The sequence below is a fragment of the Myotis nattereri genome, assembly GCF_964212035.1.
Source record: "Myotis nattereri genome assembly, chromosome: Y".
Taxonomy (NCBI): Eukaryota; Metazoa; Chordata; class Mammalia; order Chiroptera; family Vespertilionidae; genus Myotis; species Myotis nattereri.
The window spans coordinates 6,458,521-6,484,744 of record NC_138094.1 but is presented as its reverse complement, the minus strand read 5'-3'; the positions used below and the strand labels follow the sequence as shown (position 1 = coordinate 6,484,744).

Here is a 26,224-nt window from a genome sequence, read left to right as displayed (position 1 = left end):
TGGCAGGAATCTCTCCCACCTCCACAGAGGCGCTAAGCATGTTTGGCAACTGGGATTAAGCCTAAGCCATCATTCGGACATCCCCTGAGGTCTCCCAGGCTGCCAGAGTGTGAGGGACTCCGCCAAGTGTACAAAGATCGTTCACTGGGCCTCTTATATTGCTAATAATCTACAATAAGATATAACAAAATTCAAATACTTGGAGGCTAAATAGCCTTTTATTAAATAAATGGATGCCCAGGGTATGAATTCCTGTATGGAAGCAGTCTGGTTGGCCTCCCCAGATGGGGGCACATGGGGCCAGGCCTGCAGGGGTTAGTGGCCATTGGCAGTTAACCAGAAGGCCATGCCTCCAATCTGGGCGTTAGCGCATATAGGGGGTGTGGCTGACCAGGGGAAAGGCTGTGAGTGGTTTGCTTATCAGTCCTGCCCCGAATGGGGGATTGGGGGCCGATGGGAAGCAAGCCTGGTCAGGGATATGGCCGATTGGGGCCCAGATAAGGCTGGTTGGCTGCCGCAATGCAAGTCATAGCCACCAGCTATTCTGGTCATTCTGCCATTCCGGTCACAGGGCTTTTATGTACAAAGATAGATAACTGGGTTACCGAAGAGATTAAAGAAGAAATTAAAATCATCCTGGAAATAAATGAAAATTAAAAATAAAAGTCCAAAATCTATGGGACACACTGAAAGTAGTCTTTAGAGGGAATTTCATAGCATTACAGGCCTAACTCAAAGAACAAGAAAAACAGTTAACAAATTATCTAACCCCCACAACTTAAAAAGTTAGAGAGAGCAACAAGCTAAGCCCAAACTGAGCAGCAGGAAGGAAATAATGAACATCACAGCAGAAATAAATGACATAGAGACCAAAAACCGCACAAAAGATTAATAAAGACATGAGCTATTTCTTTGAAAGGATAAACCAGATTGACTAAGCTCTAGCTAGGCTCACCAACAGGACCCCAGTAAACAAAATCAGAAATGAAAGAGGCAAAATAGCAAAAGACCCCACAGATATAAAAAGGATTGTAAATAAATACTATGGACAACTCTACTCCAACAAACTGATCAACCCTGAAGAAATGGACATATTCCTAGAAAAATACAATCTTCCTAAACTCAGTTAGGAAGAATAAAACATAGGACCCTGCCAATAACTACTCAGGAAATTCAAGCAGTCACAAAAATAACTTGCAGCAAACAAAAGCCTGGGCGAGACGGCTTCACAGGGAGTTTTACTAAGTGTTCAAAGAAAAACTAAAACCTTCTTCCTCAGACTATTCCATAAAATTCAAAGGAAGTACCATTTCCCAACATTTCCTATGAAGCCAGCATTACTCTAATCCCAAAGCCAGATAGAGAAAACACAAAGAAAGAAAAATGCAGGCCAATATATCTCTGATGACCATAGATGTTACAATCCTCAACAGAACTCTAACAAATGCGATGCAACATTACATTGAAATGAGCATACACCATGCCAAAGCGGATATATTCTGGGGAAGTAGGATGAGTCAACATCCAGAAATCAATAAGTGTGATGCATCACATAAACAAATTGAGAGAGATTCATATCCATTGGTGCAGGAAAAGCATTTGACAAAATCCAACACCCAATTTTGATAAAAACTCTAAGCAAACTGGGCATAGAGGGATCATACCTCAACATTAAAAAAGCCTTATGTGACAAAACTACAGACAACATCATACTCAATGGGCAAAAACAATTACTCTAAGAAGAGGAACAAGACAGGGATGCCCACTCTCACCATTTCTGTTCGACAGAGTACTGGTAGTGCTAGTCAATGCAGTCAGACAAGAAGAAGTCAAACAAGGCATGCTAAGTGGAAAAGAGGAAGTAAAACTGTCATAATTCGCAGATGGCATGGTATTGTCCATAGAAATACCTAAAGACTCCACCAAAAAAAACTAGGAGATTTAATAAATGAATTTGGCAATGTAGCAGGGTACAAAATTAACACCCAGAATTCTATGGCTTTTTGATACACGGATAATGAGCTCAGAAATAGAAACAAACAAACAAAAATGCCATTTAGCAGTGCAACAAAAATTTAAGAAACCTAGGAATAAACTTAACTAAGGAGGTAAAAACCTGTTCTTGGAAAACTACAGGAAATTGAAAAAAAGTGATAGAGGAAGACTAAAGCAAATAGAAGAACATACCATATTCATGGTTTGGTACAATCAACATCATTAAAATGTTCATAGTACCCAAAGCAATGTACAGTTTTAATGTATTAACCATTAAAATGTCAATGGCGTATCCCACAGACCTAGAAGAAAGTTTCCTAAAACTCTTATGAATTTAAGAAAAGACCCCAAATAGTTACAGCAATCTGGACAAAGAAGAACAAATTTGGAGGGATCACAATACCAGATAGCAAGCTATATTACAAGCCACCATTCTCAGAACTGCCTCTTACTGGAACTAAAACAGACATAAAGACCAATGGGACAGAACAGAGAACATAGAAGTCGACCCTAACCATTATGCTCAATTAATATTTGACAAAGGAGGCAAAAGCATAGAATGGAGTCATACAGTCTCTTCAATAATTGGTGATGGAACCTGGATGGCAGTCAGGCCTAGGCAGGGCTGGGTAGGTGGGTCAGCGCGGGGCGGGGCGGGGCGGGGCGCGGCGGGGCGGCTGCACACTGGGCTAGGACTCTGCTGGCACAGGCACTGCACTGGAGACTCTTGCCCTTCCCGCGGGGTCTGGGACCACCCAGCAGGGCCCCATGGAAGACCTTAGCCTGGACAGCTGCAGAGAGGAGGACACGGCGCCAGGCGCCAAGGGGTGGTCCGAACCCCAGGCGAGGGTGCACTTCCGCGTGACAAGGTTCATCATGGAGGCAGGTGTCAAGCTAGGGATGCAGTCCATTCCCCTCGCCACTGCCTGTGCCATTTACCATAAGTTCTTCTGCGAGATCAACCTGGACGCCTATGACCCCTACTTGGTCGCCATGTCTGCCCTTTACTTGGCTGACAAAATGGAAGAACAGCCCCTGCGAACCCGTGACATCATCAACGTGTCCAACAGGTACTTCCACCCAGGCAGCGAGCCCTTGGAGATGGACTCCCTAGTCTGGGTGATCCGGGACAGCATTGTGCAGTGCGAGCTCCTTGTGCTGCGGGTACTGCGCTTCCAAGTCTCCTTTCAGCACCCACACAGGTACCTGCTCCACTACCTGATTTCTCTCAAGAACTGGCTGAATCCTTACAGCTGGCATAGGACCCCCATCTCCGTCACTGCCTGGGCCCTGCTGCAGGACAGCTACCGCAGGGGGCTGTGCTTCCGGTTCCAGGCTCAGCACATAGCGGTGGCGGTGCTCCACCTGGCCCTGCAGGTCTATGGGGTCCAGGTGCCCGCCGAGGCCATGGCCGAGAAGCCATGGTGGCAAGTGTTTAGTGCCGACCTTACCAAGCCAATCATTGATAACATTGTGTCTGATCTCACTCGCATTTATACCATGGACTCAGAGATCCCCAAAGACAAGCCTGGGACACTCGGCTGCCAGGGGACAGCGCCACCACATCGCCCTGAGGGTCGGTCCCCAGAGCACTGGCAGGGAGGACTGGTTTTGTGCTGCTGGAGACAGGCCAGTGAATGCCGGGCTCCAACCCCAGCAGGTCCAGGGGTTCCCAAAGGCGTTACACGGAGTCAGCAAAGAAGGAATGACACGGAGACAGTGTTCAGTTGATCAGCAGCCTAGCCAGGATCTCCAGGCAAGTTCTGGTCTCGATCTCCAGAGAGGTTCTGCTGTTTATTGTCTTGTTACATCTGTATTTATACCAGTTGATTTTAATCCTATCAATTTCTATTACAAAGGTTAGGGTGTTTCTTATCTCCATTCCAGGGAGTAAAGATTATGTAGCTTAAGCATGATTGTTTGTAGTGATTAACTACCCGCCTGGCACTTAGTTAAGGAGTTTCATCCCCTCCCTAACTTCAGGGAAAAATTCCTACCTGGGGAAGCAACCTTTCTAGGAGAGGCATCCCCTCCCTGACTTCAGGGAAAAGTTCCTACCTGGGGAAACAACCTTTCTAGGAGAGGTGACCTTGGTTAAAACACACAGCGCTAAGGGGAGCAAACATATTAAGAACAGTATGCTATAAACGCCAGGTCCCTTGAAACATATGCTGTGCAGATGTTTCTTTCCTGCAGCGACTGTGTCAAGCAGCAAGGATGGACCGCCTTCAAGCAGGTGAAGGCAATGACATGCTGCCACTTTGATTCTTAGGCTTTGACTCTCCCTGGAAGCCAAGCTCCAGATGGGGATGGGCGCTGCACCTCCCGCGGGCAGGAGGGTGCCGCGGGCAGGAGGGTCCTGCGGGCAGCTCTGAGGCCTCCGGGTCTGCTTTTGTCCTTTGAAAGGACACAGACTACAGCCGAGGTTTGGGATCAGTGGAAGGAAAATCAAAGAACGGATGGGACTGTGCCCCAGGGGATTTTTTTAAAGGCCAGATTTAGAGAAAGTATGACTCAATTGACATAGAGGAAATTTTATTTTGTTTCATTGAAGATATTACAAAGCCAAAATAAAAACATAATAATAATTGGTGTTGGACTTATAGCACAGATACATGCAAAAAAATTAGTCTAGACCACCAACTTACACCATACACAAGTATAAATTGGGAATGAATAAAGGACTTAAACGTAAGTGGGTAACCATGAAAATCTTAGAAGAAGCAAAATATCAGACATCTGTCTCAGCAATACCTTTACTGATACAGCTCCTAGGGCAATGGAAACTGAGGAGAAAAGAAACAAATGGGACGACGTCAAATTAAAACACTTCTGCAGAGAAGAAGCGGCCAACAAATACAACAACAACAAAACAAGGAAGTCCACTGCCTGGGAGAAGATATTTGCCAATGTTATATCAGATAAGGACCTATTCTCCAAAATTCATACTGAACTCATCCACTAAACAAAAGGAAGATCAACATTCCAATAAAAAACTGGGCACCACCACCACGAAGGCCCCTTCTGACTTATGGTGGCCCAGTTCCTGTGATGATTATTACAGCCACACAGGAGATGGGTATGATGGGGGCACGGCAATTACTGCAACAGCCGATGGGACACCCCTGTAGGAGGTCCTGAGTGTGGTGCTGGCGGCGATCACAGGATACACCATGTACGCAAGAGAGAGTGAATCATGCAGTACAGTAGCTCACCTGATTGGGCACTCAGGGAGTCAGAGGGGAAGCCCCTGTGACAGAGGAATTAGACACTGAAAATAAAAATGATGCGGTACAGACAATATTTTATTGTAAGCAATTTGGCTTCTGTTATTTAAGAATGACAAAAAGCAAATGGTAGGTTTGGGGGAAGCATCAAGAATTGTAGGTACCATTATGAAGTTTCAGGATTGGAGGCAAGGTTTGAATTGTACAAGGTTGCTTCCTAAGTGCTGATTTAAATTACAATATACTTAAATGTTTAAATTTTACATATTGTATTGTTAACATATTCAGAATATTAGCACAACCAACAGACCAACAGAGGCAAGACACTGGGAGTGGGTGACAAGAACAAGAGACTAGAGATAGAGGAAGCCGGAGGGAAGGTCAGTAGAAAAAAAGAAAGAGACATATATATTACTTTTTGTAAAACCTTAAACACTAACATTACAAAAAATTTTCAAAAGAAAGTGTTCTGCAACATGGGATTTCTTGTCTGATTTTACTACAAACACAGAAAAGCAGTCTGTTTGGATGGTGAGTTATATTCATGGCCCTAAATTTCCCAGGGTGTCTATGACCATATGTGCATGAAGTCTTTGAAGTGAACTGCATACAAAATGAAGCAGTGTGTTATTTCGTCATGGCATGCTGCCCTGTTTTCCAGTTAGGGAGGGTAAACAAATGAGGTATTCTCCTTGGAAAACCTAAATGGATAAAAGGATTGAAGAACCTCTGACAAGGCTGCAAAACAAGGATTCCTCCAGCTCTGTGGCCCACACTTTGCACCCTAAGATACTGATAAGGAGCAGGCCGATCCCACTGGCCCCAGGAGGAAGAGGAGACCTTGGGGAAATGGGAGATGGTGGTGAGCAGCAACAGGGCAATGTGGCGTGGCAGCACAGCAGCCTAGGCCTCAGCATGAGGAAGATTCAAAGACACCTGTGGAAAGGAGTATAGGAAGAAGATGTCATGGCAGCCCCTGTTGAGGGGCAGGTGGAAAGGCCTGAAGGTGCTGTGGGTGGCCTAGAGGGAGAGTTCAGAGGAGGGGCTGAGGTAATCTGCTTTAACTCTGAGTGACAGTGGACATGCACACTCCCTCCTCCTGCCTAAGCCCCCCTGCCTGAGCTGGAATTGCACTGCCCTTGTTGTACTGGTAGTTCCTGTCTCAGCCACACACCCTGCGGCCCTGGTGTTACAGGCTGTTTCCCTCCCAGCATCCAGGTGTCCCTGTGAGAGAAAAATAATGGCCCAGGAACCTGGCAGCACACCAGGGGAGAGCCCAGGCAGCCCCTCCTCACCTGTCCTGTCCGCTCACTAGGGGCCATCATCCTCTCATAGTACTTCAGGGGATTGAGCCACAGGTCCTTGCTGATGATCTGGTAGGGCAAACAGACCTGGGTTAAGAGAGCACAGGGACCCGAATAGAATCCCAAGCAGCAGGCGGACACAGGAAGCTGTATGCTGGCATGGCCAGCGACATCCCACCTCAGCAATCCTGCCAGATGCTGTCACACTGTGGTCAGAGAACCAGTGGAAGATGCTGGCGCTGCTGTCCTGGAGCCTGTGGCTATAGACTTCTCATTCACAATGCTGGTACCACTGAATGGGAGTGGCACAGGACAACCTGTATCCTGCAGGAGAGGGGTATGTGAAGCTGGGTACATCGCCTTCCATCCCTGCCCACCACCAGCTGCAGCCCATGCAGGGAGCCTCCTCTTACCTGTGAGGGTGATGAGATACTCCTTCACAATCACATCGTTGCGGAAGTAGGGGTTGCTGCGGAAGTACAGGCTAATGGTGCAGCAACCCCAGGGATGCCTGACTTCCCTCACCTGCAGAAGGAAAGTGGATACAGGGAGTGAAATCGCAGCCCAGTGCTGCCGCCTGTAGCTGTTTTCAGGGACAGGCCATTTCCCCACCTGCCCTCCACTACTCCTTGGAGCAGGTGCACTTACCTTCAAATCAATCACATGGCCGAGCATATTTTCATCTTGGACGCTGATCATGGCCGACAACTCTGGGTGGTTGACAAACTGCTTTGGGTCAAGGAGCCTGCAACCTGGGAGCTGGGCATGGACCAGCTAGAAAGAGCAGCCTGGCCTGGCCTCTCCTTCCCTTAAGGCCACTCCTTCCACATAAACGGCAGAAAGGGGCACAGGACCACTCTGTTTCCTGACAGACCCTGATGCCCACCAGATTGTTTTGTGCTGAGGGCTTGACAGGCTACACATCACATATTCCTGCTTCTGACTGAGGAACTGGACATAGAGACGGCCTGTAAGGCAGCATTAGTTAGTCCCAGAACAGCCCGTGCAACACAGCCCTGTCTGTTGGCATCAGCCCCTGGTGTATGCGTGCCTCTGCCTTGGAGCTCTGCCCCTGGACCCTCAGGTACCGCTTCTATGGTGCCTGTACAAGACAGAGGGTGTCTCCAGGATCCTGGGCCAGACCGGGGTGCACTGCCCCTAGCTTTTCCTCAATGTTCTTTTCAATGGGAACCATCCCCGCTTACACCGTTCTTCTGCACTGTCCCATGCTCCTTGTGATCCTGCTCCTCCACCCTCAAGGATACAGCTGTGAGCCAGAACCCAGGGATGCGCCGGATATTGAGGCTTCTCTGTTTGAAATAGGGCTTGAGCCTCTGCCAAGTCCTGCACCTGAGCCGAGAGAAGGCACTGCTGGCTTGCTCGTTCATGGGCTCCATCTCCAATTGAAGGGCCTGGAGCACCTCCAGAGGGGACCAGGTTAACTTGGCCCCGGGCCCTGACTGGGCCTGCTCCTGCTGCACTGGCTCCTCTTCTTCTGGCTTTGCTTTGGCCTTGGACTGAGGCTCCACCTCTCCCACCTGTTCCACTGCCTCCATGGTGCACTTCCCCTCCCCCTGCAGGACAAACTGCTCCCCTGCAATTAATTGCTCCTCCATCCAACCCTCCTCCTGGTGGTCACTCCCTTGTGGGTCACCTGGATCCTGTGCCTCCAGCCTCAGCTCTTCACTCACCACCTCCTCCTCCCTCCCCACCTGCAGATCTGGGAAAACCTCCTCTCCTGCCCACTTGGCCTGCCATGGCACCACCTGCAGAAGGCCCTCTGTCCACAGGATAAACTGAGCCTGTGCCTGGAACTCCTCCCCCAGGCCCTCCTTGTCTTCCCCTTGCTCCTCACTCTGGGTTCCCTGCTGCACCTCACTCTCCTCTCCCTGCACACACTGCTCTGCAGCCACCCAGTCCTCCCCTCTCCCGCACTCAAGATCAAGCCCAACATCCTGGCCTGTGTCCAACCTCAGCTCCAGGGTCTCAGTCTCCCCCACCTGCATGAAGTCCTCCCACTCCAGCCCCAAAGCTGCCCTCTGAACTTCCTGTGCCCTTGTGTCCTGGGTATCACCACTTCCCTGCACCGAGGTGAAGCTAAAAGCCTCCTGGATCATCCTGCTTGCCCTGTCCTTCCTGGTGCAATGGCCCTGGGGAGCCCTGTGAATCCTCAGGCGCCCTGCAGCTGAAGGCCCCCTAGTGGAACTGAGAGGAAGCGCGCTGCCCCCAGGAGCCCCTCAGTCTCCCAACACAGCCTGACTCTGGATGCCCCCTGGCTCTGAGACTGGTGCTATGAAGGAGCAGGTGGTGCAGAGCCTGCTGAGTCCAGGCAAGGTGCTTGCTCACTGGTGTATGCAACCAGGCCCTGGTGTGCTGACTGGGTGCACACTGGGCTCATGCCCAGGCGCTGGTCATGTGAACATGTGGTACAGAAGGCACCTGGCCAGGCCCAGCCTGCTGTTTCTGGTTGGGCTCCTCAGAAGCCTCCTCCAATCACGGATGGGGCAGTGGGTGTCACCCTGCGCAACCCCGCCCCTCACTCAAAGCTCTGGTGTAGGTAGATGGTAACTCGGAGGTATCCTCTTATCTCTTCATTAGCCAGAAAACGGAGATTTTGCAAGCTTAGAATCTTGATCTGACTGAAAAGAAGGAAGAAATGGTGGAAGTTGAAAATGACTTCAGGTTTTCTCACTGTGCTGAATGAAGTCAAACACTGCTGCAGTGAAATATTTTACCCGTTGTTCTCCCCGCATGAACTACAATAATAATGTGCTTTGTGTTGACATTTACTGCTGTGTTGCTGACAATTACCTGGAAGAGAAGTTAAGGTATTTCAATGGGTTGGAAAAAGTTGAGCTAAATCAGAAAGCAGGTCTAATTAAGCAAGTTTATTCTCTATCTATCTAAAGACACACACACACACACACACACACACACACACACACATATTTATATGGCTAAGGTGACTCGTGCATGTGCCATACGTTTGAAGCTCTTGCTGGCACCAATTGCATGCATGTGTTTCAAATCATCCTTGTCAATCTGAATTTGGTTGACACTGCTATTATAGAGAAAGGGCAAATAGCAGTACTAAAATATTTCTTCTAATTAATCTCCTTTCAATGTGCCCAAATCCATGCACCTGGCCACTGGTATTCTAATAGTGGCAAGATATCATCCGTGAATACTAATATTCTATTGGGCCAGGACATGCCAAATTGGTCACACATATCTATATATATAAAAGCGTAAGCGACATTATGAGTGGTTGGTACGATGCACACCGACCACCAGGACTCAGACGCTCAACACAGGAGCTTCCCCCAGGTGGTCAAGGCTCTCCCACAGCGAGAGCATCACTCAGCCAGAAGGCGGGCTAATGGCTGGAAAGTGCAGCTGTGACAGCCTGAGCCTCTGCTGCCTATGTGACAAGGCTACGAAGCAGTGGTGGCAGGTGAAGTGGGGCTTGGATGAGCGGGAACAGAGCACCTGGCTCCAGCTTGGGCTCCTGCCCACCTGCCTGCCATTTCGTGCACTGCTACAATCCTCAGGAGGTGTCAGACCTAACCTGGCAGTCCCACATCTCCCAAGGGGTCCCAGATTGCGTGAGGGCGCAGACCAGGCTGTGGGACGCCACCGGTGCTTGAATTTCATTCACCGGGCTTCTAGTCATTTTATTATTTATCACCGATTTAGCATGGTTCTCTTCTAATGATGAATAATTTAAAGGAATAAGCTGAATTTTGGTAATGATGGCCATTGAAATTTTACTGCTCTTTAGCGGTATTATTTAATGGCTTATATGAAGGGCACTAATCTCCCTCAAAATATGAGAACTATTACATGTCCCACAAACAGTACTATGCTTCAGTGCTAATTCTTTCCACTAATGCCCCTAAGTGAGCCTTTCACTAATTTTCTTTGCTCACTAGCTCATCCAAAATTGAAATGGGAAGGCTTCTTGTCTATATTCAAGTGCAGAGGCATATTCTTCTTAACTACACTGATGCTATCAATACTTTCAATTTTACAACATAATTTATAGTGAGGGTCTCTATGTTAGACTTTAAAACATCTCTTTACTAATATGAATAAGTCACTTTTACCTTATTTCTTCACAACTATGTGCACGCTCTGATTTAGCAACTTTCAGTGTCTGACTCTTTCAAGTGTCCCTTTCCACCCTTCTTTTCATTAAAAACAGGTCATCTGAATCCACACTGATCACTTTTCAGCCTGCTGTGATAATTCAGACATTCCTTGGTTTACGTTGGACTCGAAGTACATAAGTTTTGTGGTTACGTTGCCATTCCCCATTTATTTATTAAAAAAAAAAAGTTTGAGCATTTCTACGTATGTACATACGTGCTTTATGTTTTCTTATTATTCATTAACCACAAGAAAGGTCAGCAATTGTTATCTTTCTTCTAATTTTTTTTAACTGTTGCACGCCATTACTGCTGTGTATGTGTGCTCCCTGTGTGTGACATACGTGCTTATGTAGGTGGGTTCTGACTTACGTGAATATTGCATTACATCACACTGCAGGAACGTGTCAACAATGTAACGCGAGGAACTACTGTACTTGTATCCTATTGATTAAGATGTAGTTATTTGGTCTCCATATTTCTTCAATACATATATGGTTGTTGGAAGTACAAATTATATCTTTATATATTAATGTGTTAATTAGAATTTTCACTCAATAAAAATAAATGCCTTGTCCTTACAAAAAGATCTGGCCTCATAATTGAATGGCCTAATACATATTAGAGTAGGGCACGACTACCAAAGTTTCTCAGAATAACATGGGTTGAAATGAAGAGTATATCCTGCCTACCCCTACTTGAAACAAGAGCCTTAGTTGAGCTCCATCATGATCCAAACAGAAACAGAAACAGTAAGATACATGGCAGGTTTCTGTTACTATATGCCTACTGAGCATGCCTCAGTGCACATTTCCTAATGGTGCTATTGATCAGAATGTGCACTCACAGGACATTAGGGCCTTCATGCACAACTCCATCCTGAAACCACATGAAAAGGAGCATATTGGACAAGAATGTTAGCAGGGACTTTACAATGCAGAGGGATTCTGAAGAAGATTGAAAAAGGTGGCAGAACCCTAGCCAGTTTGGAACAGTGGACAGATCACCGACCTTCAGACTGAAGGGCCCCAGGTTCGATTCAGGTCAAGGGCACTTGCCTGAGTGGGGGCTCAATCTCCAGTCTGGGGCTTGCAGGAGGGAGCTGATCAATGAATCGCTCTCATCACTGATGTTTCTAACTCTCACTTGCTCTCTGTATCTCTCTCTGAGATAAATAAAAATATATTTAAAAGAATGGTGGCAGAATCATGGATGCTGCAGGGACATGCTCCCAGGAACAAACTGATATTCCAACTAAAATACAGAACAACTTCCTGAATAATCAATGGAAAACTCACAGGAGAGAACCCTGACACCCGAGGACCGAAGGTGGAGGCCACTTAGACACTGGTAGGAGGAGAGGAGTCTTGAAGGGGCGGGCCTGACACCCACAGACAGCAACTGAAGTCTCGGAGAGATATCTCAGCTGTGGAGGACTGCCACTGAGAACTCTGGGTCTAATCCCCAAGCTGGGCCTCCTAGCAGAGAGCACCAGAACTGAGGAGGGTACCCATATAACCTGTGGATGTGAAAAGCACCAGGGCACTGTCTGTCAGGGGGAGACAGCTACAAATTCAGGTATCCTCTTAAAGGGCCACCGCACAAATTTCCCTGTGGAGCCACACACCTTGTGCCCTGGCAAAGGGAGGGTGAAGTGGACTGGAGCTGTGAGGGTAAAAGCCAGAACTGGGGAGTCAAGGGTTCCAGCACAGAAGACAGACACTTCAAGTTTCCTGGGAGGAGTCATTTCCTCATGCAGCAGAGAAAATCTTTCCCGTGCAGACATTTGCCTTTCCTGGATGGGAGACAATTAACACACACTACTGGGAAACACCTTCCCCTGAGGACACTTAAGAGATTATAAATAATAATTAACCTCCACACAGAGGCAACTGCCCCACCCTGTTGAAACAAACTCTTGCTATAACCTGAGGACCATTGCCTTGGAGGCAAGTTAAGTTGGAATCCTATCAGTCTATAGACAGAGGAGGTCTCTGGAGGCTTTGAGTCTTTGTCCGACCTAATTAGTCAGAAACATCCTTTAACAATGTTCTGCACTAGAGACTGATAGGAAGACAGGTCTACCTAACTTGTCACCACAAACCCACACAGAAAGCCAGAAAGAGGAAATAAATAAACAATCCTCAAATGAGAGAACTGGAGAATTCTCCAGATAGAGAGAGAGATGAAGCACAGAGAAGACATTTATCTGAATCTGACTTTAGAGTTATGAAGGAAAAAGAGCTCAACAGCATGAAAAAAGATATAGTGACTATGAAAAGAAGAACAGTCCTAGATATAAAATGACATAATACAAATAAAGAACATATTAGAAGGAATAGGCAGATATTAGGGAAAGCTGAGGATCCAATCAGTGATTTAGAACAGAGTTAAAAATATCATCCAATAAAAAAAGACAGAAAAATTAAGATTTAAAACAAACAAACAGGAGGACCACTTTCATAACAGTATTAGAATAGCCAGTGTGCCAAAAGAGGCAGGAGCGGAGAAAGGCATAGAGAAGGTCTTTGAAGAAACAATGGCAGAACACTTACCTAACCTGGTAAAGGAAAATCCCACACAAGATCAAGAGCCAAAGAGAACCCCAAAGAAGAAGTACCCAAAAAAACCCGTGACCAGACACATCATAATTTAAATGCCAAAAATTAAAGACAAAGAGAGAATCTTCAAGGCAGCAAGACAAAAGAAAACTGTTAGCTATGAAGGAGTTCCCATAAGGCTGACTCCTGATCTCTCATCAGAAACTCTACAGGCCAGAAGAAGATGGCATGAAGTACTCAAATTAATGGAAAGCAAGGATCTGAGACCAAGATTACTATATCTGGCAATTCTTTCATTCAAAATAGACGGTCAAATACAGAGCTTCCTAGACAGAAAAAGGCTGAAGGAGTACATCATCCCCAAGCCAGCTTTACAAGAAATGCTTCAGAAATTGCTGTAATGAGAAGGAGAAACAGAGACAGAAACTTAGCCACACAGAAAAAAAAAAGGAAAGAAATAAATACCTATGAATAATAACCCTAAATGTAAATAGGTCAATGCTCCAATCTAAAGGTGTAGTGGAGCCAAATGGATACAGAAACATGATGCAAGTATATGCTGTCTACAGGAGCACCATCTCAAAACAAAAGACACACACAGGATGAGAGTGAAGGAATGGGAAAAATTTCCATGCAAATGGAAAAAAAAAAAGGCCGAAGTAACAATACGCATATCAGAAAAAATAGACTGTAAAATAAAGGCCATCACAAGAGACATAAAGGTCACTGCATGATACTAAATGGACCAACCAACAAGACGATATAATCCTAGTAATCATATATTCAGCCAACATAGGAGCACCTCAATATATATATATCTCAAACAAACAAACAAAAAGCAAAACAAACAAAAATTCTAGAAGACTTTAACAGAGAGTGTGACAAAAGGACAGTCACAGTAAGGGACATTTATCACCCCTCTGACATCACTGGATAGATCTTCCATATGAAAAAATAACAAGGATGCAGAGCCTCTAAAGGACACACTGGATCCATTAGATTTAAGTGACATTTTAGAATAGCGGTTCTCAACCTGTGGGTTGCGACCCCTTTGTGGGTCGAATGGCCCTTTCACAGGAGTCGCCTAAGTAAAGGGTGTCCCACAATTCACGCAAGAAGTAATTTTGATAGAAAACAAGGTTTATAATTAAAAACTGTACATTTTTATTGATTCATAAAGAAAGTAAAAGAACTGCACTTGGAAAACTACAGGACATTGAAATGGAGATAAAGATATCAACCAATGGATTAATATACCATGTTGATGGGTTGGTAGACTTAACTTCATTAACATGTCCATACTACCCTAAGCAATCTATAGATTCATTGTAATCTCCATTAATATACCAACAGAATATTTCACAGACACAAAAAAATCCTCGAAAAAATTCAAATGGAGTAAAAATAGTCTGAGCAATCCTGAGGAAGAAGAAAAAAGTTGGCGGGCTCACAATACCAGATATTAAGCTATATTATAAAGCCACCATTCTCAAAACTGCCTGCTACTGGCACTAGAAAAGACATATGCTCCACTGAAACAGAACAGAGAACCCAGAAGTGGACCCAAGTCATTACACTCTATTATTAATTTACAAAGGAGGCAAGAGCATACAATGGAGTCAAGACAGTCTCTTCAATAAATGTTAGGAAAATTAGAAAGATACATGCAAAATAATGAAACTAGACCACCAACTTACACCATTCACAAAAATAAACTCAGAATGGATGGACTTAAACATCAGATGAGAATCTATAAAAAAAAAAAAAAAAAAAAAAAAAAAACTTATAAGATTGCCTATGTAGCAATATATCAGATATGTCTTCGCAGTATCTTTATTGATACAGCTCCAAAGGCAATGCACACAAAGGGGAAAATAAACAAATGGACTACGTCAAAATAAAAACCTTCTGCGCAGCAAACAAAATCCTGAAGAAAACAACCAGAAAGCCCACTGCATAGGGAGAACATATTTGCCAATGGTATCTCGGATAAGTGTTGAATCTCCAAAGTTTTCAGGGAACTCACACAAATTAACAATAGGAAGATAAACAATCCAATCAAAACATGGGCAAAGGACCTAAATTAACACTTTTTAAAAGGAGACCTATAAAAGGGCAAGAGACATACGAAAAATGCTCAAAGGCACGAACAGTCCAAGAGATGCAAATCAAAACGACAATGAGGTACCATCCACACCTGTCAGAATTGCTGTCAGAAAAAAATCGACAAACCACAAGTGCTGGTGAGGATGCAGAGAAAAAGCAACCCTTGTGCACTGCTGGTGGGAATGCAGACTGCTGCAACCACTGTGGAAAACCATATAGAGTTTGCTTAAAAAATTAGAAATGGAGCTCCCCTTTGACCCAGTGTTCTCTCTTCTAGGTATATATCCCAAGAAATGAGAAAGGCCAATCAGGAAAGATATATGCAACTGTATGTTCATACCAGCCCAATTTACAATAGCTAAGATTTGGAAACAGTCTAAATGCCCATTAGCAGATGCACGGATGAATAAACTGTGATACATCTATACAATGGAATACTCTACTGCTGTAACAAAGAATGAACTCTTATAATTTGAAACAGCATGGATGGACTTGGAGAGCATTACGCTAAGCAAATTAAGCCAGTCAGAGAACGATAAATATCACATTATCTCACTCATTTGTGGAATATAATGAACAACATTAGCTGATGAACAACAAGACATCCAGACACAAAGAAGCATTGATCACACTGTCAAACCTCAGAGTAAAGTGCTGGAGGCAAAGACCAACAGTAGTATGTGTGTGTGTATGTATACGTGTGTGTGTGTGTGTGTGTGTGTGTGTGTGTGTGTGTGTGTATGTATGGAGGGCTAATGAACTTTGACATGAACTTTGATATTCAGCAGCGCTGAAAATCAGCATTATATTACACGGCTGTTGGCAAAATGGCTGAACGCAATCTTGCTAACCTGATAATTAAACTTTACTACTGATATGCCTGTTTGCTTTGCTAAAGGGCATATATGAGAAACCAACAGCCAAGTAAATGAAAGCTGAGGGGTGCTGCATTTCAGAGAGCCTCTCTCCAAGAGAAAACGGTCTCCGCCTGGCTCCCCAATGCCTTCTAAATTTATAGTTGTTGTCTAGTATATTCATTTGTGTGCCGCTCCTTTCCCAGATCCTGAATCATTGCAGCAAATGGTTGCAACATTCTGGCGCCCAATGTGGGACATCTGGAGAAGAAGTCTCACCAGAGCAAAAAAAGAAGACTGTCAAGGGCATGTATCTTGGTTGCGGGGACATACCCAGTGGGGACTGTGCAGGAGGCAGCTGATTGATGTTTCTCTCTCATTGATGTTTCTAACACTCTATCGCTCTCCCTTCCTCTCTGTTAAAAATCAATAAAAATATCTTTAAAAAAAAACCCACAAAAAAACTCATTCAAGCATTAAATCTCACCATTAATAAGACACGATAAGTAAAAAGATAGTTTTACTTAATCTGTATGCATTACAGCATTGGCCAGCATATCTCTCTCCTATTGGTATTTCCGAAAAGAAACCAAGTTTGTAGCACTATTTAAAAGAAAGAAAAAGGCTTTTAAAAGAAACTCCATAACTGTGGCCTAGGAATTTCTCTGGAAGAAGAAACGGAAGGAGATTCCCTTCAAATATCTAGAAAACTGCATATAAAAATAAATGTATCAGGCCTCAAAAAGAAAACAATTTGCATTATGCTTTCCTAAAAAAAAATTATGTCAATATACTCAAAGACTGATAGCAGAAATCCAATTAGTGTCATTTACTGTCCCCACCCAATGAGAAAGGAAGATAGGAAATAAGCCTTGTTTTAGACTGATTTAAATTAGCAAATGAAAATAAAAGAATATTCAGGGGAACATAGTTGGAATAGGCAGAAACCTATTCCTGGAGAAGTCACTGTTTTTACTGATAGTTCATCTCATGGTAAAGCTGCTTATACTGCAATGAATTCAGACCAAGTCATGCAGACCAGTCATACTTCTGTGCAAAGAATCGAATTAGAAACGGTCAAGGCTGACTTGCAGGATTTCCAAAAGCCTCTTCATATTCTCTCTTTATCTGCTTATGCTGCTGGTTTGGTAAACAGAACTGCAACTACTCAATTTCAATGGCTCAATGACCGAAGCCTTTCTATACTATTTGAACAAGTCCTGGTCCTTTAACAAAAGGAAATGAATATGCCTGTCAGTAAGTTATTTTATTAAACAAGTCACAGAATTTCACAAGCTTTTACATCAGCCTGCCAAAATATTGTACAGCCGGCAAAACAGATTATCAAGAAATGCCCTCCTTGCATGTTACATCTACTACAAGCGCTCTAAAATCCCAACTTGGAAAACAAAAGTGGCGGAATAGTGAAGACATCTCTTGTAAGTAGACCACACCAAGCCTTAATTACTTTAAATTTTACCCTTGTAATGCTGATGGCAAGACACCCATAGAATTACACTGGTGTCAGAATAAGCCAAAGCAAAATGGTGTGGTTAAATGGAAAGGTACCAAGTCTGGTTTAAGGAAGGGTCCCTTTATTAATCTTTGGTCAAGGATATGCTTGTGTATTTCCAGAAAACTCCTCCAAGCCTGTGTGGATTCCTGCAACATGAATCTGAGAGAGGAACTGACCAGACTACTCCAACTACAGATAGCAGTGCCCCAAGCAACATGCTGAGGAGACAGAGGAGAAACATCTAGAGATGGGGGATGGTGACCATGCCTTGCCACGCTAGCAGTCATCAGCTGTGCCTAGGTGCTGGTGGCTCTTGACAAAGCCCAAAGAGGTCAGACCTGCATTGTCATTTCTCACCGTTTGCCCATCATCCAGAACTCGAACATCATTGCTGTCATGTCACAAGGGAACAGTGACTGGAAAGGGACCCATAAAGAACTGATAGCCCAAAAAGAAGCCTACTATGGACAAATTCCTTAAATACCTGAAAACGATATTTAAAAGGACATGAAAGAACTCAATCCTTTTCATTGAATCTCCTTACATTTGCTTTTTAGAATAACCAATATTGTCTCTCTTTCTTGTTCTTCTATGTTTTCTTCCAGTCTGATGAAGCAGAATCACAAGTCTTAAAAGAATCTGAGCCCAGAAGATGGCATACACCTTTCTAAATTACTTAAGAAAACAAAAAGGGGGAAATGAGGGGTAAAGACCAAAAGTAGTTAACATATCAATGGGAGAAGTCCCACAGAAGGCGAATGGACTTTGATGTTCAGCATGGCAGAAAATCAGCATTTTGTTATCCTGTTGTGAGAAAAATGGCTGAAGGCAACCTCCTAACATGAAAATTCTTCTATTGTTTACCAAACTTTACCATTGATATGCCTGTTTGCTTTGCTAAAGGACAAATGTGTATTCAAGTAAATAAAAGCTGTTTTGTCCTGGGCTTCAGAGTGCCTCTCCATTAGAGAAAAAAGCCCACAGTACACAAAAAGAAAGAGATAATAAAGGTCAGAACAGAAATAAATGACGTAGGGACAAAAAAAATAATACAAAAGATCAATGAAACCAAGAGCTGATTCTTGGAAAGAATAAACAACATTGATGAACCTCTAGTCAGGCTCAGCAAGAAACTAAGGGAGAGCACCCAAATAAACAAAAGCAGAAATGAGAGAGGTGAAGTAACAAACGACCCCACAGATATACAAAGGATTATAAAAAATTACAATGAACAACTCTACTACAACAAACTGGACGAGCTCAATAAAATGGACACATTCCTACAAAAAGACAAGCTTTCAAAACTCAATCAGGAAGAAGCAAAAATCCTGAACAGACCGATAAATACTGATAAAATTGACACAGTAATCAAAAAGCTTCCAAAAAACAAAAGCTCTGGACCAGATGGCTTCACAGGGGAGTTTTACCAAACATTCAAAGAAGAAGTAAAACCAAACTTTCTCACACTATTTCAAATATTTCAAGAGGATGGCATACTGCCAAGCTCTTTTTAAGAAGCCAGCATTACCATAATCGCAAAGCCAGAAAAAGACACTACAAAGAAAGTGACTTACAGGCCAATATTCCAGATGAACATTAATGCTGCAATCCTCAACTAAATTCAGCAAACTGGATTCAGCATTGCATTAGAAAGATCATACACCATGACCAAGTGGGATTTATTCCAGGGATGCAAGGATGGTACAAAATCTGCAAATCAATGAACGAGAAACATCACATAAACTATTTGAGGGAGAAAAACCACACAATCATATCAATTGGTGCAGAAAAGGCATGTGACCTAGTGCAACAGCCTTTTCTGATAAAAACACTCAGCAAAGTAGGAATAGCAGAATCATCCTTCCACATAATAAAAGCCTTATATGACAAACATACAGTCAACAACATACTCAAAGTGCAAAACAAAAACCATTTCCCTCTAGGACAGGAACAAGACAGGGACGCCCACTTTCATCACGCATGTTCAACACAGTACTGGAAGTCCTAGTCAGTGCGATCACACAAGAAAAAGAAATAAATGGTTCCCAAATTGGAAAAGAAGAAGTAAATTGTCATTATTTGCAGATGACATGATACTGTACATAGAAAACCACAAACACTCCTTCAAAAATTTAATAAACTTAGTAAATGAATTTGGCAATGTAGCAGACTACAAAATTAACGCCAAGAAATATATGGCATTTTTACACACCGATAGTGAACTTACAGAAAAGGAGATTGAAAAAAGGATCCTATGTATCATCCCACCAAAAAAAATTAAGACACCTAGGAATAAGTTTAGCTAAGGACGTAAAAGACCTACACTCAGAAAACTAGAAGATGTTGAAAAAAGAGATAGAGGAAGACATAAACAGATGGAAGGACATACCTTGTTCATGGATTGGTAGAAACAACCTCATTAAAATGGCTATACTACCCAAAGCAATCTATACGTTCAATGCACTCCGCATTAAAACACCAACAGCATATTTCACAGACCTAGAATGAACTCTCCAAAAATCCATCTGTAATTAAAAAAAAGACCCTGAGCCCAAACAGGTTTGGATCAGTGGATAGAGCGTCGGCCTCCGGACTGAAAGGTGCCTGGTTCAATTCCGATCAAGGGCATGTACCTTGGTTGGGGGCACATATCAAGTAGGGGGTGTGCAGGAGGAGGCTGATCTATGTTTCTCTCTCATCGATGTTTCTAACTCTCTATCCCTCTCCTTTACTCTCTGTAAAAAATCAATAAAATATATTTAAAAAACAAACAAACCCCAAAGATCTGCAGCGATCCTGAGAAAGAAGAACAAAGTAGGAGGGATCTCAGTACCAGATATCAAGCTGTTTTACAAAGCCACTGTTCTCAAAACTGCCTGACACTGGCACAAGAATAGACATATAGGCCAATGCAATAAAACAGAGAACCCAGAAACCAATCCAAACCAATAAGCTCAATTAATATTTGACAAAGGAGGCCAAAACATACAATGGAGTTAAGACAGTCTCTTCAATAAATGGTGCTGGGAAATTTGGTCAGACACATGCAGAAAATGAAACTAGGCCACCAACTTACACCATGCACAATAATAAGGTCAAAATGGATAATGACTTAAACAGAAAGCTGGAAACCAGAAAAATATATAGAGGAATCCATAGGCAGCAGAGTCTCAGATATATGCTGAAGCAATCTCTTCACCAACGCAGCTCCTGGGGCAATGGAAAATAAAGTTAAAGCAAACAAATGGGACGACATCAAAATAAAAGGCTTCTTCATAGCAAAAGAAACCATCAACAAGACAACAACAAAGCCCACTGCATGGGAGAACATATTTGCCAATGTTCTCTCTGATAAGGGTTTCATCTCCAACATTTACAGGGAACTCATACAACTTAACAAAAGGAAGATAAACAACCCAATCACAAAAATGGGCAACAGACCTAAATAGATATTTTTCCAGAGAGGACAAAAGGAAGGCCAAGGGACACATTAAAACATGCTCAGAGTCACTGATCACCCAAGAGATGCAAATCAAAAGGACAAGGAGGTACTACCTCACAGCTGTCAGAATGGCTATCACCAACAAATCAACAAAGGGCGAGTGCTGGTGAGGATGGGGAGAAAAAGGAACCCTCCTTCACTGCTGGTGTGAATGCAGACTGGTGCAGCCACTATGGAGAAGAGTATGGAGTTTCCTCAAAAAACTAAAAACGGAACTCCCATTTGACCCAGTGATCCCACTTCTAGGAATATATCCCAGGAACCTAGAATTACCAATCTGAAAGGATACATGTACCTCTATGTTCACTGCAGCACAATTTACAATAGCTAAGATTTGGAAACAGCCTAAGTGCTGGTCAGCAGATGAGTGGGTTAAAAAGCCGTGGTACATCTACACACTGGCATAGTATGCTGCCACAAAAAAGGAAGGGGCACTGACCATGTGCAACAGCATGGATGGAGCTGGACAGCATTATGCTAAGCAAAGCTAGTCAGTCAGTGAGTCCGAGAAAGAGAAATATCACATGACCTCACTCATCTGTGGATTATAATGAACAACATAAACCAATGAACAAAAACAGATCCAGAGACAGAGAAGCATGGATCAGACCATCACCCTCAGAGGGAAGGTAGGGGAGGGTGGGGCTAAGGGGGAGAGATCAACCAAAGGACATGTATCCATGCCTATAAGCCTAGCCAATGGACGCAGACAGCAGGGGGTGAGCGTGAGGGCATGCTTGCGGGGTGGGGTGGGGGTGTGGGGGTAGTGGGGGATAAGAACACATATGTAATACCTTAATCAGTAATAGGAATGAAAAGGAACCCAGGAACATATCATCAGGTGAGAATTCACACACTCACACTCACGCACACTCAGGCACCCTCACACTCACACCAGGAGAGGGCTCTGCCGCTCTCAGTGGAAGTCACCTCTTATCTCCAAGCCTGACCACCGCTTTCTCACCAGCTGAACCAGAGGACAATGATGAGTGACGGGCCTGGTGCTCTGCGGAAAGCGACCTCTCCCTCCCGGACACTTCCCACCGTCCAGCAGCCACTTTTGTGCGCCCTCTCTTTCCCCCACGCCCTGAGCAGGGCTGGGCTGGCCTGAGAGCCCACAGACTTGAGGACCCAGATCCCGGGGGAGTTGGGGCCGGGGGCTCTGGGGGCCCCCTTGGTCAACTGCAAACTCGGCCCGCTGAGGTCACACAATAAAGGCCGACGCCAGAGTTCCATGAATTGTTGCGTGTAAGTCCCCTCAGCGAGCTCCCACTCTGGCGCAGCAAGCGGAAGGCCTCACGCCAGCGAGCCAGGTTTGGACCTCAGGCCTTCACTCCATCCAGGTGGGAACTCATTTCCAGATGGAAAAAGCTGACTGGGGAGGGGCTGCGGGTTGCCAGTGACTACAGCAAGTTCACCCCTGGAGACAGCATGTTCACCCCCGGAGACAGCAAGAACCCAGAATGTGCTCTTACCTTTTCCACAGGCCGTGCTCCTCACCACCTGGACTCCTGCACAGCAGGGAGGCTGGCGGGAAGGAAGAGATGAGGGGGAGGCTCCTGGCAAGCTTCCTGGGACTGCGCCCTGGTTCCTGCCAGGGCTAAATATCCCGGGATCACGAGATCAGGAACAAACCAAGATCAGGGGGCAGGAGGGGGGGGCGTGTTTTAACAGGCCCAGAGAAGGTGGGGACAGGGCCGCCTGTGCCACACCCACCAGGATGCAAGGGGTGGCAGAGGGTGGGGGACTGTCAGGGGGACCCTGTGCTTCCAGGAATGAGGGTGGGGGCGGTCGCGGAATTGGAGGGAGAAACAGGAGGCCGCGACCCCCAGCTAACCTCCCACTCGCCACCCCTGGTCTGTGTTTCTGGGGACCCCTTTCCCTCTGTAGTTGTGGCTGCCACTTACCTACCTTGTTCCCGGGGCCAGGCTTGGTGCCTCACTCCCACCCCACCGCAGCCATCTGTCTAGAAAAGAGCGCACTGCCCTGGGCTAGCCCACTGTCCCTACTGTCTGGATGGGGACATTTTAGTAACCCCCGGGGCAGAGGAGAGCTGGCCACATGCAATTACATTGTCTCTCTCCACAGGTGCCCTCCTCAGTCTACCCCTGAGGTTTGGGTCATCAGAGCTCTTTGACAAGACCCGAATCCAGCCTTTGCTCTGCTCACCTCCCCTAAGCCTTCAGGTGATGGCAGCCTCCATGCCTTCCTCCCCCCTCAGGAAGGGGTTCTCCTCTCACCAACAAATCCCTTTGGCAAAGTCACACCTGGGCCTGAAAGCAGAGGAGTGGGCAGGAGGCTCCTGAGGAGGAGCAGGCCAACAAAGCTGAGGGGAGGTGGGGAGGCACCAGCCACAGCCTGGTGCTCAGGCTCTGGCAGAGCTGCCCCTTAGCTGAACCTTAACCCAGGGCTCTCCTCTCAGGTGGCGCCTCCAGGGCGCACAGGGGGTCTGGCATGCTCAGTCTGACAGGTTTTGCTGCCTGCTTTTCCATAGTCTCTTTAGGAGACAAAAGTCAGGCTTGTGAGGAGAGAGGGAGAGGGGAAGAGCAAAGCTGAGGCCCAGCCCTGTCATCCAAGCTGGCCTGAGGCATCTCCTGGGCGTCCTTGGAAATCAGCTTCTCTTAGTGAGGAAGGGCTTGTAATAAGAATAGAGCCGCAGTTGTTTAATCATTACTTACAAACTATAAATACGAGGCCCTGGGACACTGGAGGATGAAACAGGCTCTACTGAAAACATAGGCTGCCTCCATGGCCCATTACTCAGAAAAGAACTGCATTTTGCGAAGAGACCAGGCACAGGACAGGCTTTGATTTGGCAGCTTTGCCGCACCCTGACCCCCTCCTGTGGTCTTCCTCAGGAAGCCTGACCATTCCAATCTCATCCCAGGAAGGGGCTGAGCTGTTCCTAAAGTCTTGGAAGATTAGACACCTTGTCATCAGCCTTTGAGCTCCTGAAGGGCAGATAGTAAGCTCTCCCCTCCCCTTTGCATGTGACACTTGCAGCTGGCAGCTACAGGTAGCTATCTTCTCCCCAAGAGGCTGAGAGCTGAATTTCCAGGGTGAGCAACTGCTCTCCCCATACTGACCGCATCCTTGGATAAACATTGTGTGGTTCAACCCTCTCTCTGCTTAACTTGGCTCAAGGAGTGACAGGCAGCCTCAGACACATTGTGCTGCCTTTCTCTTCCTCACTCAGACTTAGGGAATATTCAGACTCTGCAAACTGTGAGACCTTATCTGAGAGAGAGAGTGGGCAGAGGACACTGTGTCCCTCTCATGCAGGTGACCCTGCATCTCTTCACCATAGGCTATGGGCAGGTCGTGGGGGCGGGGCGTAACAGCAGGGTGGTGAGGCTGGCTCCTTGTGTGTCCCTACCCTGCCATTCCTCCAGACGTTCCCCATGCCTATGAAATAGCAGAGTTTAAGGTTTCCAGCTACATAGATGGAGGAATGAGGACAAATGAGGCGACTGCTCTCAGCCCCAGTGGATCTGGGATTGTCACCTAGAGCAGAGCAGATAAAAAGCAGAAACAAACAAACAAACAAACAATAACCAACTCTATTATTTTATACTAGAGGCCCGGTGCACAAAACTTGGTGCACTTGGGGGGGAGGGTGATCCCTCAGTCCGGCCTGTGCCCTCCTGCAGTCGGGGACCCCTCGGGAGATAATGACCTGCTGGCTTAGGCCTGCTCCCGGGTGGCAGAGGGCAGGCCCAATCCCTAGGTTCAGCCCCTGGTCGGGCTCAGAGCAGGGCCGACTGGGGAGTTGGGGTGCTGCCTCCTGTCATGCACAGAGCAGGGCCTATTGGGCAGTTGGGGCCCCGCCCCCTGTCATGCACAGAGCTGCAGGGCGATCAGGGGTTTGGTCGCTCCACCTGTCACGCTGATCCCTGTGCTGGGAGGTCTCCTTGCTCCGCTGACCCTGGGGCCAGGACCCCTCTCGCTCCGCTGATCCCGGGGTCCTGAGGCCTCGTGGCTCCGCTGATCCCAGGGGCCGGGAGGCCTCTCAGCTCTGCTGATAACCTGGACAGGGAGGCCTCTCGGCTACGCTGATCCCGGGGTCCTGAGGCCTCGTGGCTCCGCTGATCCCGGGGTCCTGAAGCATCATGCTCCTCTGATCCCGGGGTCCTGAGGCCTCTTGCTCTGCTGATCCCGGGGTCCTGAGACCTCTCAGCTCCGCTGATTCCTGGGCCGGGAGGCCTCGCGGCTCCGCTGATCCCAGGGTCCTGAGGCCTCTTGCTCTGCTGATCCAGGGGTCCTGAGGACTCGCGGCTCCCCTGATCCCCGGCCAGGAGGCCTGTCTGCTCCACTGTTCCCAGGGCCCTGTGGCCTCTCTGCCCTGCTGCTTCAGGGCTGTATGGCTTCGCTCAGCTTGCATCCTGAGTATGCAAATTAACCGCCATCCTTTAGCCTCTATAATTAAAACATTGTATCATTTGGAGTTGTTGCTTCAGGAGCTCAGAGCCCCCAAGCTGCAGATGGGGAACCTTCGCATCCTCATGCTGGGGCAAGCAAGCCTCCCTGTTCGCATCAAATGCCTGGCTGCTGGCGGCCATGTTGGCTGCCAGTTAATTTGCATACCTCGCTGATTAGCAAATGGGAAGGGTAGCGGTCGTATGCCAATTACCATGTTTCTCTTTTATTAGTGTAGATTGGAACTACATATTCAGCCTAGCTCTCCCACCTCTTTCCTAGATGCATTTGGCAATTATTTGTCCTGGCAGGGTCTCCCCCATGGCCTGGGCTCTACTCCCTTCTTTCTCCTCAGGACACATGTGACCATTCCCAAGGCAAGTTCATGTGGGTGCCTGCACTGATGCCTCTCCCTCCCCTCCAGGTTCACCTGAGTAATCCCCCTCTTCTCCTCTGCATTTCCCCCTCTTCTCCAGGCCCTGGGCCCAGCCATCCTGGACCCAGCCTCTGCCCTGTCCAGCTGTGGGCCTAGGAGGTGTGCTGGGTGAGCTGAACTGCCACCAATTCCAGCACTGGACACAGCAGACACTGGAAT

At 46.1% G+C, this 26,224-nt stretch overlaps 1 protein-coding gene across 1 annotated transcript in view; it reads left to right on the top strand.

The window, feature by feature from the left end:
• LOC308512309 (uncharacterized protein) overlaps positions 1-25,995 on the top strand; it is a gene marked incomplete at both ends in the record, with an annotated part of 71,983 nt that extends 45,988 nt beyond the window's left edge. Inside the window, 2 exon segments of the mRNA XM_081082093.1 lie at positions 2,839-3,571; positions 25,985-25,995. Of these exon segments, the coding sequence (XP_080938219.1) occupies positions 2,839-3,571; positions 25,985-25,995 (744 nt within the window).
• Positions 25,996-26,224: the final 229 nt, after the last annotated feature.